A 15,205-nucleotide genomic window follows, 5' to 3' on the forward strand; every position below is an offset into this window, starting at 1 on the left:
AGCAAGCAAAAGCTAGAAAATAGAAGAAATCCCTCACTCTGAGTCACTCAGCGTTGTGTGTAAAATATTCTTATTCTCATCAATTCCTTCATAAATACACACGCACGCAGCACGAAACGACGAGAAGGAGAAGGCACAGACTTCAAAGAGGAAGACTTGAGTAAAAATGTCGAGCGAAACGGTCACGGAACTCCTCAACCGGAAGAACCAATTGGAGAACTCCTTGCAACAAACCGAAAAGCAACTCTACGACTTGGAAACGGCGTATTTATCCAACGAACACGGCGGTTCTCACGGGAGCATCTTGAAAGGGTTCGAAGTCGCCTTGTCGCAAAACAAAACGCACGCGCAAGTCGCCGCCGGAGCTGGGCATCATCGAGAACATCATCATCTCGACGGCGGTGGGGGAAACGTGACGAAGAAAAAATCCGGATCGAACGCGAGTAAAAACACGAAACCAGAGGATAGATTGTTTAGCTTATCCTCGAAAACGAGTCCGGTGCAAGCGGAGGTGGCGAAGGAGAACGAGCAGGTCAGGCTGTCGACCACCGCGAGCGGGAGGATGACGAAGAGTTATAGGAAATAGAATTACTCAATTCGGAGCTAGAGAAAAACAACGTGTAAATGTAAAAACCTGCTCTTCTGTGTATATTATATAATATTACAATTCTCTCTTTCCCTCTCTCTGTCTATCTACTGAGAAAGAGAGAGAGAGAGATGAAAATGCTACGTGTGCGTGTGTCTCGCGTCAGAATATATTCCTGCGTTCTTTCTCTCTCGGAAGAACAACTTTATTACATAATCTTCGCCCCGTCTGCGCCGAAAATCTCCGTCCGAATCTCCGGCATCAACGCCTCGAACGTGTTCTTCACCCTCGCGTCGAGCGTGTTATCGCACGTCGTCTTCCCGTTGCTGGAAATCACCAAAACCCCCCCGACGCAACTCTTCCCATCCTTCGATATCTCCGGCGAAGGCGGTAAACTCTCTCGCAAATCCAACGTCGGGTGTAACCCGCTCACTCTCCCCGCGGCTAACGCGATGGCTTCTTTACACACGCTCTCGTCTTGTTTCCGACATCTTACGATGCACTGGAAGTCTTGTAATTTCTTCGCGCCTTGCGCGATTAACCCCGCCAGAAGTTGTTTATATTGCGGCGATTTCGAAACCTCCCCGAGTTTCGCTCTCGACGCGTTCAACAACTCCTCCATCATCTGATCTCTCGCCACGAGCACTTTAATCCTCGCCACGTTCCCAGTCGTCGACCGTTCGATTTTCTTCTTCACCGAGACCAAAGATTCTTTCCTCTCGTACTCTCGCTTGATTTTTTGCTTCTCGAGTTCCACCATTTGGAGTTTTTCGATGTTGAACTCCTCCTCGGCGGCGACTCGGATTTCGTTCGCTTTTTCCTCGGCTTCTTGCTTGATGAATTCAACCATCTGGTTGATTTGCTTTTGGACCTCCTGGTCGTCCATTCTTTCTTTTCTGCGAGTATTTAAGTCGCACCAAAAAGTGTAAAAGCAGAGAGAGGATTAGTCGTTTTCAGCGAACGAGCAAAAAGTGCGAATAGAATACTACACGGAAAGTGTTTTTGTCGTTTTCTCGCGCTGTGATGCGTGAAGATGATCTCGTGTTTTTCGTCTCTTTTTATCCAAAAACTCTTCTTCTCTTTTTGTCTGTCCCTTTTTGAACGCGAGAGTGAGATTTTTTAGGAAACGCGCGTCGTCGTCATCGGGTACGTTTTATGACGATGCTTTTCGAAGAGAGGGACGAGAGGATCAGTGATGGTGATATAGACGGTTTTGATGATGAGTACTAACTGCTTTTCGTAATAACCGGTAATAAAGGTATTACTCTTTTTATATCCTATTATTATATTTTTACGCGTCGTCGCGGAAGAATTTTGTTGGTAGTGTTGTTCATGTTACCAAACTTGGTCGCCGAAGTACTTCAACGCCGGGACGCCTCGAATTTCCAGATCGAACATCGGCGCCTCGATGCGTTTTAAGGTTTTGAGACCAGCGTCGGTGTCTAACATTTCCATCGCTTTTCGTTGGTCTTTTTCCTTCATTCGGACGAAAGAGACCGCTCTTTTAGAAGCCGAGGCTAAGCGTTCGCTTTCGGAGATTAACGTTTGGACGTCGGCGTCTTTGCTCGTTTCGTCGGTACTCGTTTTCAATTTTTCCGCAGCCGCGTTGCAGGCATCCGCGGCGTCTTGGAAATCGGCGACGTCGACGTTTAAGATTTGGTTGATGACGATTTTCGTGCACGGCACCGTTTCGTCTCTCAAAGATTTCAACAGTCGACCGCTTTCGCTCATGCCTAAAACGGTCGGGATAGTCGCGATGACAAACTCCGTCGTCTCTTTATTCCGGAACAAATCTTTCACCTCTTGTAAACGCTTCTTCAAATTTTCCAACTTTTCCACCGCCGCGTCTTGATTTTGGTTCTCCTGACCAAACAAACCTTTCACCATATCACCGGCGCTGGTTAATTTCTGTCTCAAACGAACAATCTTCCCGATTGATTTATCCAAGAACTCCGGCAACGATAACAATCTCAACGTGTGCCCGGTCGGCGCCGTGTCGAAGACGATCCTCGTAAACTTCGCGTACTTCTCATCCTTGGTAAACTGCACAACCTTTGCAATAGCAATCGCTTCGTCCAACCCGGGAGGAGGCGTATCCAACAACTCCCCTAACTTTAAATCCTGCAACGAATCCGAAATGCCGCTCAACCCAACGCTCCCCATAAAATCGCTCGCGCCTTTGGTAAAATCCGCGCTCTTTGAAAACTCCGAAAACTCACTCTTCGCTTGCGACGTGTCGATTTCCATCGCCCAAAGCATCCCGTCCGTACCTTCGACGGCGACGGGAACCCCGGACGAGACGTCCTGCGCCAAAGAATCGCTCAAAGAATGCGCCGGATCGGTCGAGACGATTAACGTCGGGTGTTGCCCAGAAGTTGCAAACTTCACCGCCAAGGAGGCGGACAACGACGTCTTCCCGACGCCTCCTTTCCCTCCGACGAGGTAATATTTCCGCGTTCGAATCGAAGACATTTCCTCGAAAACATCAGTAGAACCACCATTTGCATCCGCAGCAGCATGAGCGATACTACTGCGCCTTCCTCTCTTATTATTCCTACTACTAAAAACGAATGCTCGTCGTCGCGTCGGTAAAGTTGTTGTTGTCGTCGTTCTTTTTCTCCGCGTCGTCGCAGAAAAATCATGATAATAATAATAATAATAATCAGCGTTATTAAAGTCATCTTTGCTTCTTCGCCTCGTCGTCATCCTCTCGTTCGTGTTTTTGGCGGCATTCCTCAAAGCCGCCGGGGGGGCAAACCTTCTCTTCCTCCTTCCTCCTCCTCCCGACAAAAACGACGACGAAGGTTTTGCAGAAGAAGAAGAAGACAAAGAAGCGCAGCAGGAGTCGCGCGACCTCATTCTCTGCCGCGTATTGGCGAAGAAAAACACGGGAGAAGAAGACGACAAAGACGAGGACATTATATTTTGTGCGCTTGTTACTACCAATGCGTTCTCTTTTTTTAACGATGTGTTTGTCGTTTGATGACGACGACGACGGAAAGGAGGATATTTAAAGCGACAGAGCGATGAGTGAAAAAAAGCTTTCTGTTTGCCCTTTTTTTATCATCCTAAACTTTTTGTTTGTCTTTTGTTTCGACACTCATCACTTTTTTTTGTCCACTCTGGCTTTTTATTCGGAATTAAAGAGAGAAAGACTAGGGACGTTTTTATAGACACACGCACGCACAGAATTAAGTCTTCTCACAGAAGAGCTTCTTCAGAGAGAGAGAGAGAGAAAAAAAAAGAGATCATCATGGGGAAGAAAGAGGTACGCTTTGTTTCGTTTCGATGTACAACAGAAGAAAAGGAAGCGTAGAAAGAAGACTTTTGCACTGCGCGAGATGATGATGAGAAAAGCTCATTTTTTTTTAACCTACTCTTTCCCTTTCCGGGGGGGGCACCCTTTTTTTAAGAGGATGACGATGTGTCGCGCGTCGAGAACGACAACAACAACGACAACAACAACAACAACACTTTGCGCTTCGTTGCAAAGAGAGAGAGTTCGTCGGGGTTCGCCTCCTAAAGAATTCTTTCCAAAATTCGTTTTATCGTTCGTACTCAAAGAGAAACTCACAAAAAGCGTTCGTCGTTCGTTTTATCTTCTTCTTTCCAACAACACTTTATTCCAACAAAAACAGAAGCAAAAAATGAACAAACGAGAAGAGGATAAAGCGCAGAGGTCGGAGGAGTCGCGAGATTCCAAAGAAGGCTCGATGTCGCCGATAGACTTGTCCAAATTTACGGACGAAGAGTACATCGCACCACCACATCACAAAGAAGAGGTACACAACGATCACATTCATCAACACGGCGGCGAACAGCCGCAGGCGTCGGAGGACGCGATGGATTGGTTGGATCAGGCGACGAATACGACGCATTATTTCGCCGACCCTTTGGATACGTTTATGCAAAATTTTCAAAACGCCAACGCGGGTGCGGGCGGGAGCTCGGAAGATGCAGACTACGGAGGCGTGCAAGCGCACGAGACGCACTTTTCTTTAGATTCGAGGATATTTGAGAACGATTCGCAGCCTGAAACGAGCGGGGTGCACGTGGACGCGTTTAACTTTGAGGCGAGCGGGCCAGCCGGGAGAAGGCAACACAACGCAGATGTGGTAGCCGCGAATACGACGAATAAGCACGGATCGTTAGCGTCGTCGTCGGCGGTGAGCAGAGGTGGAAGTGGTGGCAGCACGAAGGCGACGACGTCGGCGAAGAAACCGAGTTCGTCATCGTCCAAGAGTAAATCGTCGAACAAGAGCAACAACAACAACAACAACAACAACAGCGACAACAGTGACAGGAACATCAACAAAAATTACAACTCATCATCAGTGCAAAGAAGCACATCGTTTACGAAACCGAGAAAGACGAGTTCTTTCAAGAAATCGAATTTAAGTGGAGTAAAGAAAGCGAGTTCGCACGTCGATTTGACGAGTGCGTTTACCGACTTGGAGCAAGGCATGATGCATTTGAACTCCAATCAAATCCAACCGGGCGTGATGCGTCGCATCCCCTCGGAGCTTCGAATGCAGCAACTCGCGCGATATCGCGAAAAGAGAGCGAGACGTAGATTAGGCCACAAAAAAATTCGATACGAGTGCCGCAAGACGCTCGCAGATAACCGACCGAGGTTCAAAGGTCGGTTTGCTAAGATTATACCGACCGTGGCTTCGGAAGGCGACTTGTCGACGATGTCGGCGCCAGAACCCGGCGAAGGCGTCGCAGCCATGAACGACGTCTTAGACTCCATGGAAGCAAAAAGCAAAGGTCCTGGAGATGAGCTCACTAAAACCGAACAACAGACGAAGAAAGAAAATGTGATTAAGAACGCAAACGAAAAAGCAGCGGCGGCGACGAGAAAAACGAGGGCCGAAACCGCGGCCGCCGCGGCGTCGAAGAAAACCAGAGCAAACTCAAACTCTAAAGGTTCCGAGGAAACTAACGATAGCGAAACCGCCGAGAGCGATTTGTTTTCTATTGAGATACCAAAGAGAACGCGAGCTATGCGAAGATTGCAATCGAACGCGAGAGGTTTGCGAGCTTCGCAATCCGAAGTTTCTCTCGTCAAACTGGTTGAATCCTAACGAGAAGAGATTTCACCACTACGTGTTTGTAGATAGAAAGAGAGGAAAGACAGAGAGGGAGAGACAAAAGCTAGATTCGATAAAACTAGTAGCGAGTACACAGTTCATACTAGATAGTCAAGGAGACGGGCGCAGATTGTTGTATCATATAAGAGAGAGAAGTTGCGAGCGGAGGAAAGATATAGTCAAACATTGTTTTTATCTGTACAAATATTAATAACCAACGAAAGTAAAAATATAATATTGAAAGAACAGTGGTAAAGTATTGCTGCATGCGTCACACGCACTGTGGCACGTTCTCGCTTCCCTCGTTAGTTCATCTTTCGTCGCTCACTTCATTTTGTAAAGCAATACGAGTTGACACTTTTTTATTTACGCCGGGCCGCTGCTGCTTCCTGGAGGCGAAGTGAAGTTTGTGCCTTCATAATAGTATTGCTGTTGCTGTTGCTGCTCTTTATAACCAAATTGATATTGTTGTTGCAGCTGATGATGTTGCTGCTGCTGATGCTGCAGCGCATGAATATATTGCTGAGATACGTAAGGGTATTGATGTTGTTGTGGATAAAACGTCGGTGGCGGCGTGTAGTGAGAGAACATCGGCCCCGAAGGAGACGTCCTTGGAGAGTAATATTTGTCCGCCGCATACTCGTACTCTTCGTAGCTGGAAAATTGACCACTACCAGTGCCAGTACCACCACTAACACCACCAACATTACCACCTTTACCACCACTCGATTTAGACGGACTTCTCGATTTAGGTCGTAAACGCGTTATATCTTCGTCGTGCGGTAGCAAGTGCGCGGGACGACTCACTCTTTGAGGACTGCTCTGCGGACTTGAGCCACTTTTATGTCGATACGTGTACGTTTGACGCTCTCTTTGCACTTGTTGTTGCTGCTGTTGTTGATATTGTGGCGTCATGGACGACTGCGGCGATTGATACTGAGTGTATTGATTGTATTGCTGTTGTTGTTGCATCATCGCTCGGTTCGCTCGTCTTTGATATTGCGCCTCGAATTTCCCGCTTACCCTCGTTCCCTCAAACGCTTTTCTGTACGTGATTGGATTGTGCGTCGTTCTGTACACGTTTTCGCTGACCGTGACCCAACCAGGGCGGAGTAGTTGACTGTCTCCGAACAAGTTCAAACGTCTCAACCCTTGGACAAAGCGTTCCGCGATGGCGTAAATCTGATCTGGTTTTTGATTTCCCTGCAGAGGCGGCGAAATGATAACGTCAGCGTCTACGTTCGCGTGAATCAATTGCGCTTCTTTACGCGTGACTTTTGCTTTTGCTGCAATCATGCAGTGCTCTTTATGCAAAGTGAACGGGAATTCTTCCTCGTTCATTCCTTCTCCATCTTCTGAAAGCGTCGATAAGTGCGACATCGTCGACGCGATAGACGTAGACGTCCTCGATCGAAACGAAGAAGGAGACGAAGAAGAAGACGCCGATGATGGAGTCGATGGGGTACTTGGAGATGATGGCGACATCGAAGAAGAAGATGGAGAAGCATACGGAGGAGTTCCTACTGCTCCGACGCTCCCAGAAGCAACACTTCTCCTCGAGGCTGACGACGAAGCCGGAGACGAAGAAGGCGTCAGCGACGACTCGGTCCTATCCAATCCTGTCTTGACCCAGACAATCTCCTCCGCGCATCGACGAAATTTCCATGCTTTCATAATCTTCAACGCGTTTTCGTGCATTCTTCCATCTCCTTTCCCAATCCACAAGAATACGAACGCCTTATCCGAAGTTACTGCGTTTAAATCCAGCCTCGCTACGTCTCGCCAATTCATTTTCGACCAATCGGGATTAATGACCACCACATCAAACGTCCCTAAATTCTCACTCGTCAACTCGCACGTCTTCGCACTCTCTATCTTTACGCTCAGCGGCACGTGCGCGTGCGCGTTAATCAGCTCGCTCTTCAAATCTACCAGTTTTTGCAAAGCAGGCGTCGGGATGCCTTGCGGATCGATGATAAAGTTCTGCGGTCGTTCTCCCGTGACCACGTAGTGGGACGAGTAATCTAACGACCAGTGCTGATTGGGAGGTTTCGGCGTATTTGGCGGCGGTTGCATATGTTGCGCGACTTCAACGTGTTGCTCCTTCCCTCCTTCCCTTCCGTGCTGTTGCTGTTGGTGACGATACGAATGACCACCCATCATCATCGATTGAGAAGAAGAAGAAGACGCGGGCGAAGCGGACAAGCGCATATCGCCAAACGACATCGCCGCCGCCGCGGCCGCCATCGATGCCGCGTAGTGATGCGCGTTTTCGTGATGCTGCGTCAAAGTTAAGTTCGCCGGTAAAGACGTCGGCAGCGGTGGAGGTAACGGCGGCGGCGGTGACGGAGGCATCGGTGGAGGTGACGGAGGTAAAGGCGGAGGAGGAGGCACGTACATTTTTACTTCTTTCTCTTCTTCTTCTTCTTCAAGTCTCGGGGAAGGTGGCGGCGTCGGTGGACAACGACGAGTCTCCTGATCCTCCTCCGACGCGGACGACGAAAGAGTGCGTACGTGGTCTCGTTCTCGATCTCGTTCGCCGAAATTTTCGCCTTCATCCTTTCTCGGTCGAGGAATAACTTTTCTCGTTCTCGCCTCCTCCTCCGCTTCGTTTTCCTTCCTCCTTCTCGGCGTTGGTATCGTCTGTATCTTTTCCGTCGTTTGCTTCTCAACGACGACGAATTCATCGTCAAAATCGTTTCCGTCGCTCATGATTGTTGCGTCAGAGAGAGAGGAGTATCAAAGAGCAGTCTTTCTCAACTGTGCGTAAAGAGCGCGCGCGAGTGAAAAGCAAAGGAGTGGAGAATATCGCGAGAGGAGAGTAAAAAATACTCGAAAGGGGGTCTTTCTCTTGGAACGAGAACAACGAGCACAACGAGAACAATCGACCTCCCCCAAACACCCGCTTTTATTCGCTGGATGATGAGAAAGAAAACTACGATGAAATCTTCTTCTGTTCTTAGTATCGCGAGAGTAGTATTCAAAAAAGGAAGGATTTTAAGGCGAAAAGTGTTCGGGCGTCTTTCGCCGCGCTTTTAGCGAGGCTTTCGGGATGCGTACGCGCGCTCGATCCGTCTCTCTAGTTTATCGCTAGTATTTAAGCTATACAATTACAAACATCATCACATCTCGTCGTTCTGGTGCGTACGCGTGAGAATATATACACACGCGCACCGAAAGGACTCAGTCTCTCTATATAAAACGTCTTCTCGATGAAGAATATCCGAGTATTAGTATTATTTTTGTTGTTGTTGTTTAAACTCTTTGTTCCTTTCTCTTCGTTCCGAGACTAACGCGTCGACTTCTTTTTGTAAACTTTGTTCTTTTTGGACCAACCATTCGGCGGTGAATGCACCGGCGACGGCGAAACCAGCGTGGAGTTGAGGTTCTGTTATGCGTGTTGTTCGTATTATTACGTCGCGTGTTTTATGCACATAAAAGAGAGAGAGAGGGAGAAGCGCGTGAGAGATTCGAAAGAGAGACGTGATTGCGCAACGCGACGGAAACGAGACGATGAGATGAAGAAGACAAAGAAGAAGAAGTGAAAGAAGAAGAAGAAAGAGAGCACTCACGGTGAAACAAAGGCACTTTCCGCAAAGCGCAGGCGTACATCTGCGTGCAGACGCCGGCGAACGCGCCCACGAAGGTTGCCGAAGACGTGAAAAGCATTCTATAATAATAGAGTAGTAGTGTACTATATTCTGCGGTTTTTTTGCGACGATGCGACGACGAGTTTTGCATTCGATTTTCATAAAATTTTCTCTCAAACAAACTTTTCTCTCTCTCTCGTCTCTCTGACTCTCTCGTCTGTCGCGAGTGAGTGCGATGATGACGACGACGACGACGATGACGATGACGATGCTTTTTGCGAATGATGATAAAAAATAATGTATTAAATGTGTTATTAAGCGAAGGTTAACATCTCCCTGTTTTCAAACCCGCACTGCTCTAACGTCTTCCCCGGATCGTCCAAGGTCGTGCGTTTGGGAAAGTGAACTAAGACTAAGCACTGATCTCCTCCTCGCGACTTAAACGTGACTTTAGCGTTGCTCTCGCTGACGATCCAGTTTTCCACGTCTTTGACCGAGTTGGATTTACGAAAACGTCTAGGTTTGAGCCGTTCGCCGTCCGGCAAGCGAACGGCGACGGAAAGCGTGTCCGGGCTTTCGTCTGGTTCTTGTTCGAGTTGCATCGTTCCGTTGTTGTCGTTTCCGTTTTCTTTGCCTAAACTTTGCCAAGTAGTTCCTTCTTGTCGTTGTCCTCCTCCTCTACCCGAAGCTTCTCGATTTTCTTTGCTGCCGCCGTAAAAACCAACGCTTTTGCTATTCTTCTTTCTCTTCCTCGCTTCTTCTTCTAGCGACGCTTTCATTGCCGCGTACAACTCCGGGTCTTCGTTCCGGTCGACACCAATATCCGCGTCGTCTATGACTATCGCGTCGTCGTCGTCTTTTTCGTCGTCGTTATTGTTGTTCGTCGAATCCCCTCCGCGCAACGTATTCGCCTTCCCGCTAAAAATCATCTTCCTCTTCTTCTCCTCCTTCATCTCTTCCTTCACTCTTTCCACCGTTTTCCCTTCTCTCTCCGCTCTCGCCATTATTTCGTTCATCTCTTCGCACTCGCTCTCCGCTATCCAGTTCCCGTACTCGCCGTCTTTCTGCCCGAAAATCTCGTGCGCCTGCGGCAACGCGCCGACCACCGCGAATACTTGCGTCCCTCTTTGAATCATACTTTCCAGGTACCACACGATCTCCCCGTTCACTTTCGACGGCGCCGCGAGTTGCGAATTCAAATTCCACCACTGCCCTCTGATTTCTCGTATCGCGAACCAGTGTTGATGTGCATTCAGTAAAAACGCTTTATTCTTCGCCGCTTCGTTCAACTCCGTTCGTTTAAACACTGACGTTAACTTCAACTGAAACGTTTTCTTTAGCGCTTCTTCCAACACTTGCAAGGAATAGTTCCCCGTGTTCACATCCACGTTCTCGCTCGGACCGTTTTCGTCTTTTAATCCTAATTTCCGTTCCGCCTCGTCCAACACGTCCGCTATTTTTTGTAAATCTTGAGTCGAAACGTGAGGGCCTTGGAGTAGCGCGTTTAACGAGTGGTGTCCGCACAAGGCGAGCGTTTGTTTCTCCCAGTAGATTCTCGCTTCTTTTTTAGTCGTCATTTCTTCGCTTTCTCTCTTATGTCTTCTTCTTCTTCGTTAAAATAAAACTCTCTCTCTCTCTCTGATGATAATAATAATAACTCGGAAGAAGAAGAAGAAGAAGAAGAAGAAGAAGAAGAAGACTTTATCAGCGTTCGTTGTTGTTCTTCTTCTTCTGTAATTTTAGGATTAGTATTATTATATATAGTAGAGTTGTTTTAATAATACGTTGTTGTTAATGTCGTTCACTCTTTCTGTTGTTGCGACAAAAAGAAATGAAGAGAAAAGAAGAGAAGAGAAGAGAAGAAAAAACAACAGAGAAAGTCTTTTCAAAAAAAAATCAGGTGAAAAAAGCACCCAATTCAACATTGTCAAATTCAACATTCAACAACACACCACACTACTACGAGTACGAGAAGAAAAAAGCAGAGACCATGCGTTGTTGCATTTAAAGAAGAACACAAAGAAACGGCGAATAAAAAAATGTCCACGCACGCGCTCTTACTGGACGAACTTTCCGGCAAAGTTTTCGAAGGAAATACAAAACTCACGGTCGATGTCATCCTAGAATCCAACCAACAGTTAAACGCGATCGGAGAGTACGAGTTAGACTTGCAAAAGAAAGGGATAAAAACGATTGAAAATTTAGGCGGCACGTGCGATCAGTTCGATTCGATCGATTTGAGCAAGAACGAGATTATAAAGTTGGAAGGGTTTCCAAAGCTCAAAAGGTTACACACGATCAATTTGAACGAGAATAAGATCGAAAAGATAAACGGGACGAATTTGAGCGAGAATGTGCCGAAGTTAGAGTGGTTGATGCTGCAAAATAATAAGATTCGAAATTTGGTGGACATCGATGAATTAGGGAAGATGAAACGTTTGCGATGCGTGATTTTGAAAGGGAACCCGGTGTGCGCTTTGGAGAATTATCGGGCGTATTGTGTGTATAAGTTGAACGATGGATTGAGAATGTTAGATTTTGAACGCGTGTACGCGAAAGAAAGAGAAGAGGCGAAGAAGATGTTCGAAGGAGACGACGGGAAAGCGGCCAAGGCGAAGACATTTACAGTCGGGAAGAGAGGCGGAAGAGACGAAGAAGACGAAGAAGAGGAGAAAGACGACGAGAGTAAGAAGAAAAATAAGAAGGGGAAAAAAGGGAAGAAGCACGACGAGGCAGAGTTGGCGAAGATTAAAGCCGCCATCGCGAACGCGACAACTTTGGAAGAAATTACGCTGCTCGAAAAAGCGATGGAAACCGGGGTATTGCCGAGCGAATATAATAAGAACGAGTGAGCGAAAAAATTTTTGCTTAAGCGCTTGTAGTAGTGTGAACTTCAATAACAACGACAACAACAACAATTAAAAAGAATAGAGATGTAGCGAGTTTGTGATCGTGTAAGTGTTTACTACAAAAATACAATTAAAACAATAATAGAAGGAGCGTGATTGTATATCTTGATTATTTTAGAAGGACGTGACGTTTTCTCTCTTCTTCTTAAATTCTTCTTCTTTCAACGCGTCGTGCTCGCTAAACTCGCGACGAACTGCGCCAAGCACTTCTGTTCGTCCACTTTTTGCGACATGAAATGCCGAGTGACTTCATCCACCATCTTTGCTTTCCCTTTAATAACGTCGTCGGTCTCCGCGCCTGGCATTTGGTAAAATTTCTTATACTTGAGCAAAGTCGGACCGGTGAGTCTGTTGAAGTTTACGTTGCAGTTCGGTTTCCCGGCGTTTCTTTTATCCACGATTCGTTTCATCGCCGCCGCGGCTTGTTGACTCGGTGGTCCATTCCCGGGCGTTCTCGTCGGTCGTCGTAACCTCGCTTTCATGCCGCCTTCTTTATCGCCTTCCTCGTCCTCTTCGTCGCCGTCGCCGTCTTCGGCATCCCCTTCGCCTTCTTTCTTTTCTTCGTCTTCATCATCGCCTTCTTCTTCGTTCGCATTCCCGTCCTCATCCTCCATGGAGTCTCCATCGTCCTTCTCTTCTTTCTCCTCGTTGTTGTTCTCCTCATCTTCGTTCCTTTCCTTCATCTCCTCGTCTTCCTGGTCCATCTCTTCGATCTCCCCGCTTTCCACGTGCGACCCGTCGTCGTCTTCTTTCGTTTGAAACTCGATCGAATCTTCTTCCTCGCCCGTGGGTAGTGAAATCACTTCCAACGCGTTCTTTTGTAAGCGAACTTCTTTTCCGTTTTCGAGTAGTAACCAGTGCCAGCCGCCCAAGTTGACTGATTTTTTCACCGTCGCGTTTAAGCCGACCAGTTTTTGTTTCGTTCGATTGTTTCCGATGATTTTAACCTTCGTGTGCTTCGCTAACTCCTCGTCGCCACCCATTCTTCTCTTATCAGCAGCAGCACGAGCACAAGCACCGCGCGTTGTTTGTCTCTCTCTCTCTGACTCTCTGACTCACTCTTTCTGTATGTGTGTGTGTATCTCAACAACGAACGAACGAGAGTTTCTTTTAAAATCGCGCAAAAAGTTGATTCTCTCTCTGGGGGTAAAGAAAAACGAAATGTGCGATGAAATAAATAATAATAAAGAGAAGCGAGAAGCGAGACAAAAAAAACACACAAAAAGCTTCTGAAAAAAAAAAACAAAAAAAAAAAAAATTTCGTCCGTCTTCGCTTTTCACCACACAACTACTTTTAGACGTAAACGAGCAACACATGCGTACTCCTCCTCCTCCTCCTCCTCCTCTAAAGAGCAGCGTTTACTGTACATTTGGAAACAGGTTGAGCAGCGGGAGTAGGTATTGTTGCGGTGGTGGTTTTGGTCGGAGGAGGAGGAGAGTTTTGTCTTCTTCTTCTTCTTCTTCTTTGTCTTCTTCTTCTTCTTCTTCGCGCTCCTTATCCAACATCATGCGCAAATCGTCGTCATCATCGAGAACAACTCTAATCGCAACCGCTGCTGCTGCTACTTCTTTTTCTTCTATGTTTAGCAGTGGGGCGGCTGCTTCTGAACCAGCTCGAGCGGCGCTCTTTGTCACGTCTGGATGCGTGCTCGTGCAGGTGATGCGGACAGTTTTCAATCACAAAACGTTGAGCGACGTTTCAGTTTCCTGCCAAAACACGGAGAAAAACGCATCCGTGCTGAAAATGTTACACACGTTACGAGTTGGGTACGATGCGATTACGGTATTGAGAAACCCGCACATGTCGACAATATTGGCGACTTTTTTTAGAAAAGATGTAGAGGTGGAATATCAGAGAGAGCTGTTGCCGATGGCGTGCGGCGGCGTCGTCGCTTTGGATTGGCCGTTGTCCGTGGACGACGAGACGCATAAGTATCGCGAACGCACGCCAGAGATGTTGGAAAAGACGAGGAATTTAGATAAAGATTTCGAGCCGCATAGAAAATCGATACCAAGTCAAACGCCGAAGATTGATGGGGTGTTGGAGGAACATTACAAGACGTTACCGGAGGACGCGCCGACGTTGGTGTTGATGTCCGGCATAGCCGGCGGATCGCACGATAAGTATTTGAAACACATGCTGAGAAGGGCGGTGATGAAAGGGTATCGAGTAGTTGCATTCAACGCGAGAGGGACGAGCGAGTCGCCATTGATGACGCCGCAGTTTTATAGCGCGAGTTTCACCGGAGATACGAGGGCGGTGATGAAGGAGATGAAGAGGCGGTTTCCAAACGCGCCTTTATTCGCCGTCGGTTGGTCGTTAGGAGCGAATATTCTGACGAACACGTTAGGTGAAGACGGAGAAGATGCGTTGGTCGATGCTGCGTGTAGCATGTGTAACCCGTTCGATTTGAACAGGTGCGACGAAAATTTACAGAAAGGATTTTGGGGCAAGTTGTATTCGAAATCGATGGCGAATAACATGCGCAAGTTGTTCGAACCGCATAAACATTTGTTCCAAGGCTTGAGAGAATACGAACCGGCGTTGGTCAGGAAAGCGAGAACGGTTCGAGATTTTGACGAGGCAATTACGCGAGTGACTTTTGGATTTTCTTCCGTGGACGCGTATTACGAAGCGAGCGGATCGAAGAGAAAGATTGTCGACGTGAGAGTCCCGTTGTTATGCGTCCAAGCGAAGGACGATCCAATCGCTTCAATTGAAGCGATACCTAGAGAGGCAATTGCGAGCAACGAGCACGTTATTTTATTAGAAACGGAGAGTGGTGGGCATTTGGGATGGACAGCGGGAGCTGAAGCGCCTTGGGGTGCTCCTTGGCCAGATCAAGTAGCCATGGAGTTCTTTGAAGTCCACGCGCTCGAATGGAAGACGAAGAGAGGGGCGAATACAACGAGAGCCACAATATCTAAAGCTCCGGCCGAAGTCACAGCTTAGAATGTCATCGTATCATAATTATGCTTAGATATCATAGAAATTGCTATCGCATCATCGCCACCATTACTACTACA

General features: G+C 47.4%; 9 protein-coding genes across 9 annotated transcripts; 4 read left to right on the top strand and 5 right to left on the bottom strand.

Annotated features, from left to right (window-relative positions):
• Positions 1 to 166: 166 nt before the first annotated feature.
• Positions 167 to 586, top strand: Bathy10g03110 (predicted protein; the record flags this gene model as incomplete). Its single annotated transcript, XM_007510587.1, has 1 exon — positions 167 to 586. One exon carries the CDS (start codon positions 167 to 169, stop codon positions 584 to 586), a length of 420 nt encoding a protein of 139 aa, XP_007510649.1.
• A 208-nt stretch (positions 587 to 794) lies between these two features.
• Bathy10g03120 (predicted protein) lies at positions 795 to 1,472 on the bottom strand (the record flags this gene model as incomplete). Its single annotated transcript, XM_007510655.1, has 1 exon — positions 795 to 1,472. The coding sequence occupies one exon, from the start codon at positions 1,470 to 1,472 to the stop codon at positions 795 to 797; it is 678 nt and encodes a 225-aa protein (XP_007510717.1).
• A 449-nt stretch (positions 1,473 to 1,921) lies between these two features.
• Positions 1,922 to 3,505, bottom strand: Bathy10g03130 (predicted protein; the record flags this gene model as incomplete). Its single annotated transcript, XM_007510703.1, has 1 exon — positions 1,922 to 3,505. One exon carries the CDS (start codon positions 3,503 to 3,505, stop codon positions 1,922 to 1,924), a length of 1,584 nt encoding a protein of 527 aa, XP_007510765.1.
• Positions 3,506 to 4,233: 728 nt separating this feature from the next.
• Bathy10g03140 (predicted protein) lies at positions 4,234 to 5,673 on the top strand (the record flags this gene model as incomplete). Its single annotated transcript, XM_007510549.1, has 1 exon — positions 4,234 to 5,673. The coding sequence occupies one exon, from the start codon at positions 4,234 to 4,236 to the stop codon at positions 5,671 to 5,673; it is 1,440 nt and encodes a 479-aa protein (XP_007510611.1).
• A 372-nt stretch (positions 5,674 to 6,045) lies between these two features.
• Positions 6,046 to 8,391, bottom strand: Bathy10g03150 (methyltransferase-like protein 14; the record flags this gene model as incomplete). The annotated part of the gene is made up of 1 exon (XM_007510582.1): positions 6,046 to 8,391. The coding sequence occupies one exon, from the start codon at positions 8,389 to 8,391 to the stop codon at positions 6,046 to 6,048; it is 2,346 nt and encodes a 781-aa protein (XP_007510644.1).
• Positions 8,392 to 9,583: 1,192 nt separating this feature from the next.
• On the bottom strand, positions 9,584 to 10,846 carry Bathy10g03160 (predicted protein; the record flags this gene model as incomplete). The annotated part of the gene is made up of 1 exon (XM_007510545.1): positions 9,584 to 10,846. One exon carries the CDS (start codon positions 10,844 to 10,846, stop codon positions 9,584 to 9,586), a length of 1,263 nt encoding a protein of 420 aa, XP_007510607.1.
• A 462-nt stretch (positions 10,847 to 11,308) lies between these two features.
• On the top strand, positions 11,309 to 12,121 carry Bathy10g03170 (predicted protein; the record flags this gene model as incomplete). Its single annotated transcript, XM_007510710.1, has 1 exon — positions 11,309 to 12,121. The coding sequence occupies one exon, from the start codon at positions 11,309 to 11,311 to the stop codon at positions 12,119 to 12,121; it is 813 nt and encodes a 270-aa protein (XP_007510772.1).
• Positions 12,122 to 12,339: 218 nt separating this feature from the next.
• Bathy10g03180 (predicted protein) lies at positions 12,340 to 13,161 on the bottom strand (the record flags this gene model as incomplete). Its single annotated transcript, XM_007510646.1, has 1 exon — positions 12,340 to 13,161. One exon carries the CDS (start codon positions 13,159 to 13,161, stop codon positions 12,340 to 12,342), a length of 822 nt encoding a protein of 273 aa, XP_007510708.1.
• Positions 13,162 to 13,685: 524 nt separating this feature from the next.
• Positions 13,686 to 15,131, top strand: Bathy10g03190 (predicted protein; the record flags this gene model as incomplete). Its single annotated transcript, XM_007510569.1, has 1 exon — positions 13,686 to 15,131. One exon carries the CDS (start codon positions 13,686 to 13,688, stop codon positions 15,129 to 15,131), a length of 1,446 nt encoding a protein of 481 aa, XP_007510631.1.
• Between the last annotated feature and the right edge of the window lie 74 nt (positions 15,132 to 15,205).

The sequence above is a fragment of the Bathycoccus prasinos genome, assembly GCF_002220235.1.
Source record: "Bathycoccus prasinos genomic : Chromosome_10".
In the NCBI taxonomy this organism is placed as follows: domain Eukaryota; kingdom Viridiplantae; phylum Chlorophyta; class Mamiellophyceae; order Mamiellales; family Bathycoccaceae; genus Bathycoccus; species Bathycoccus prasinos.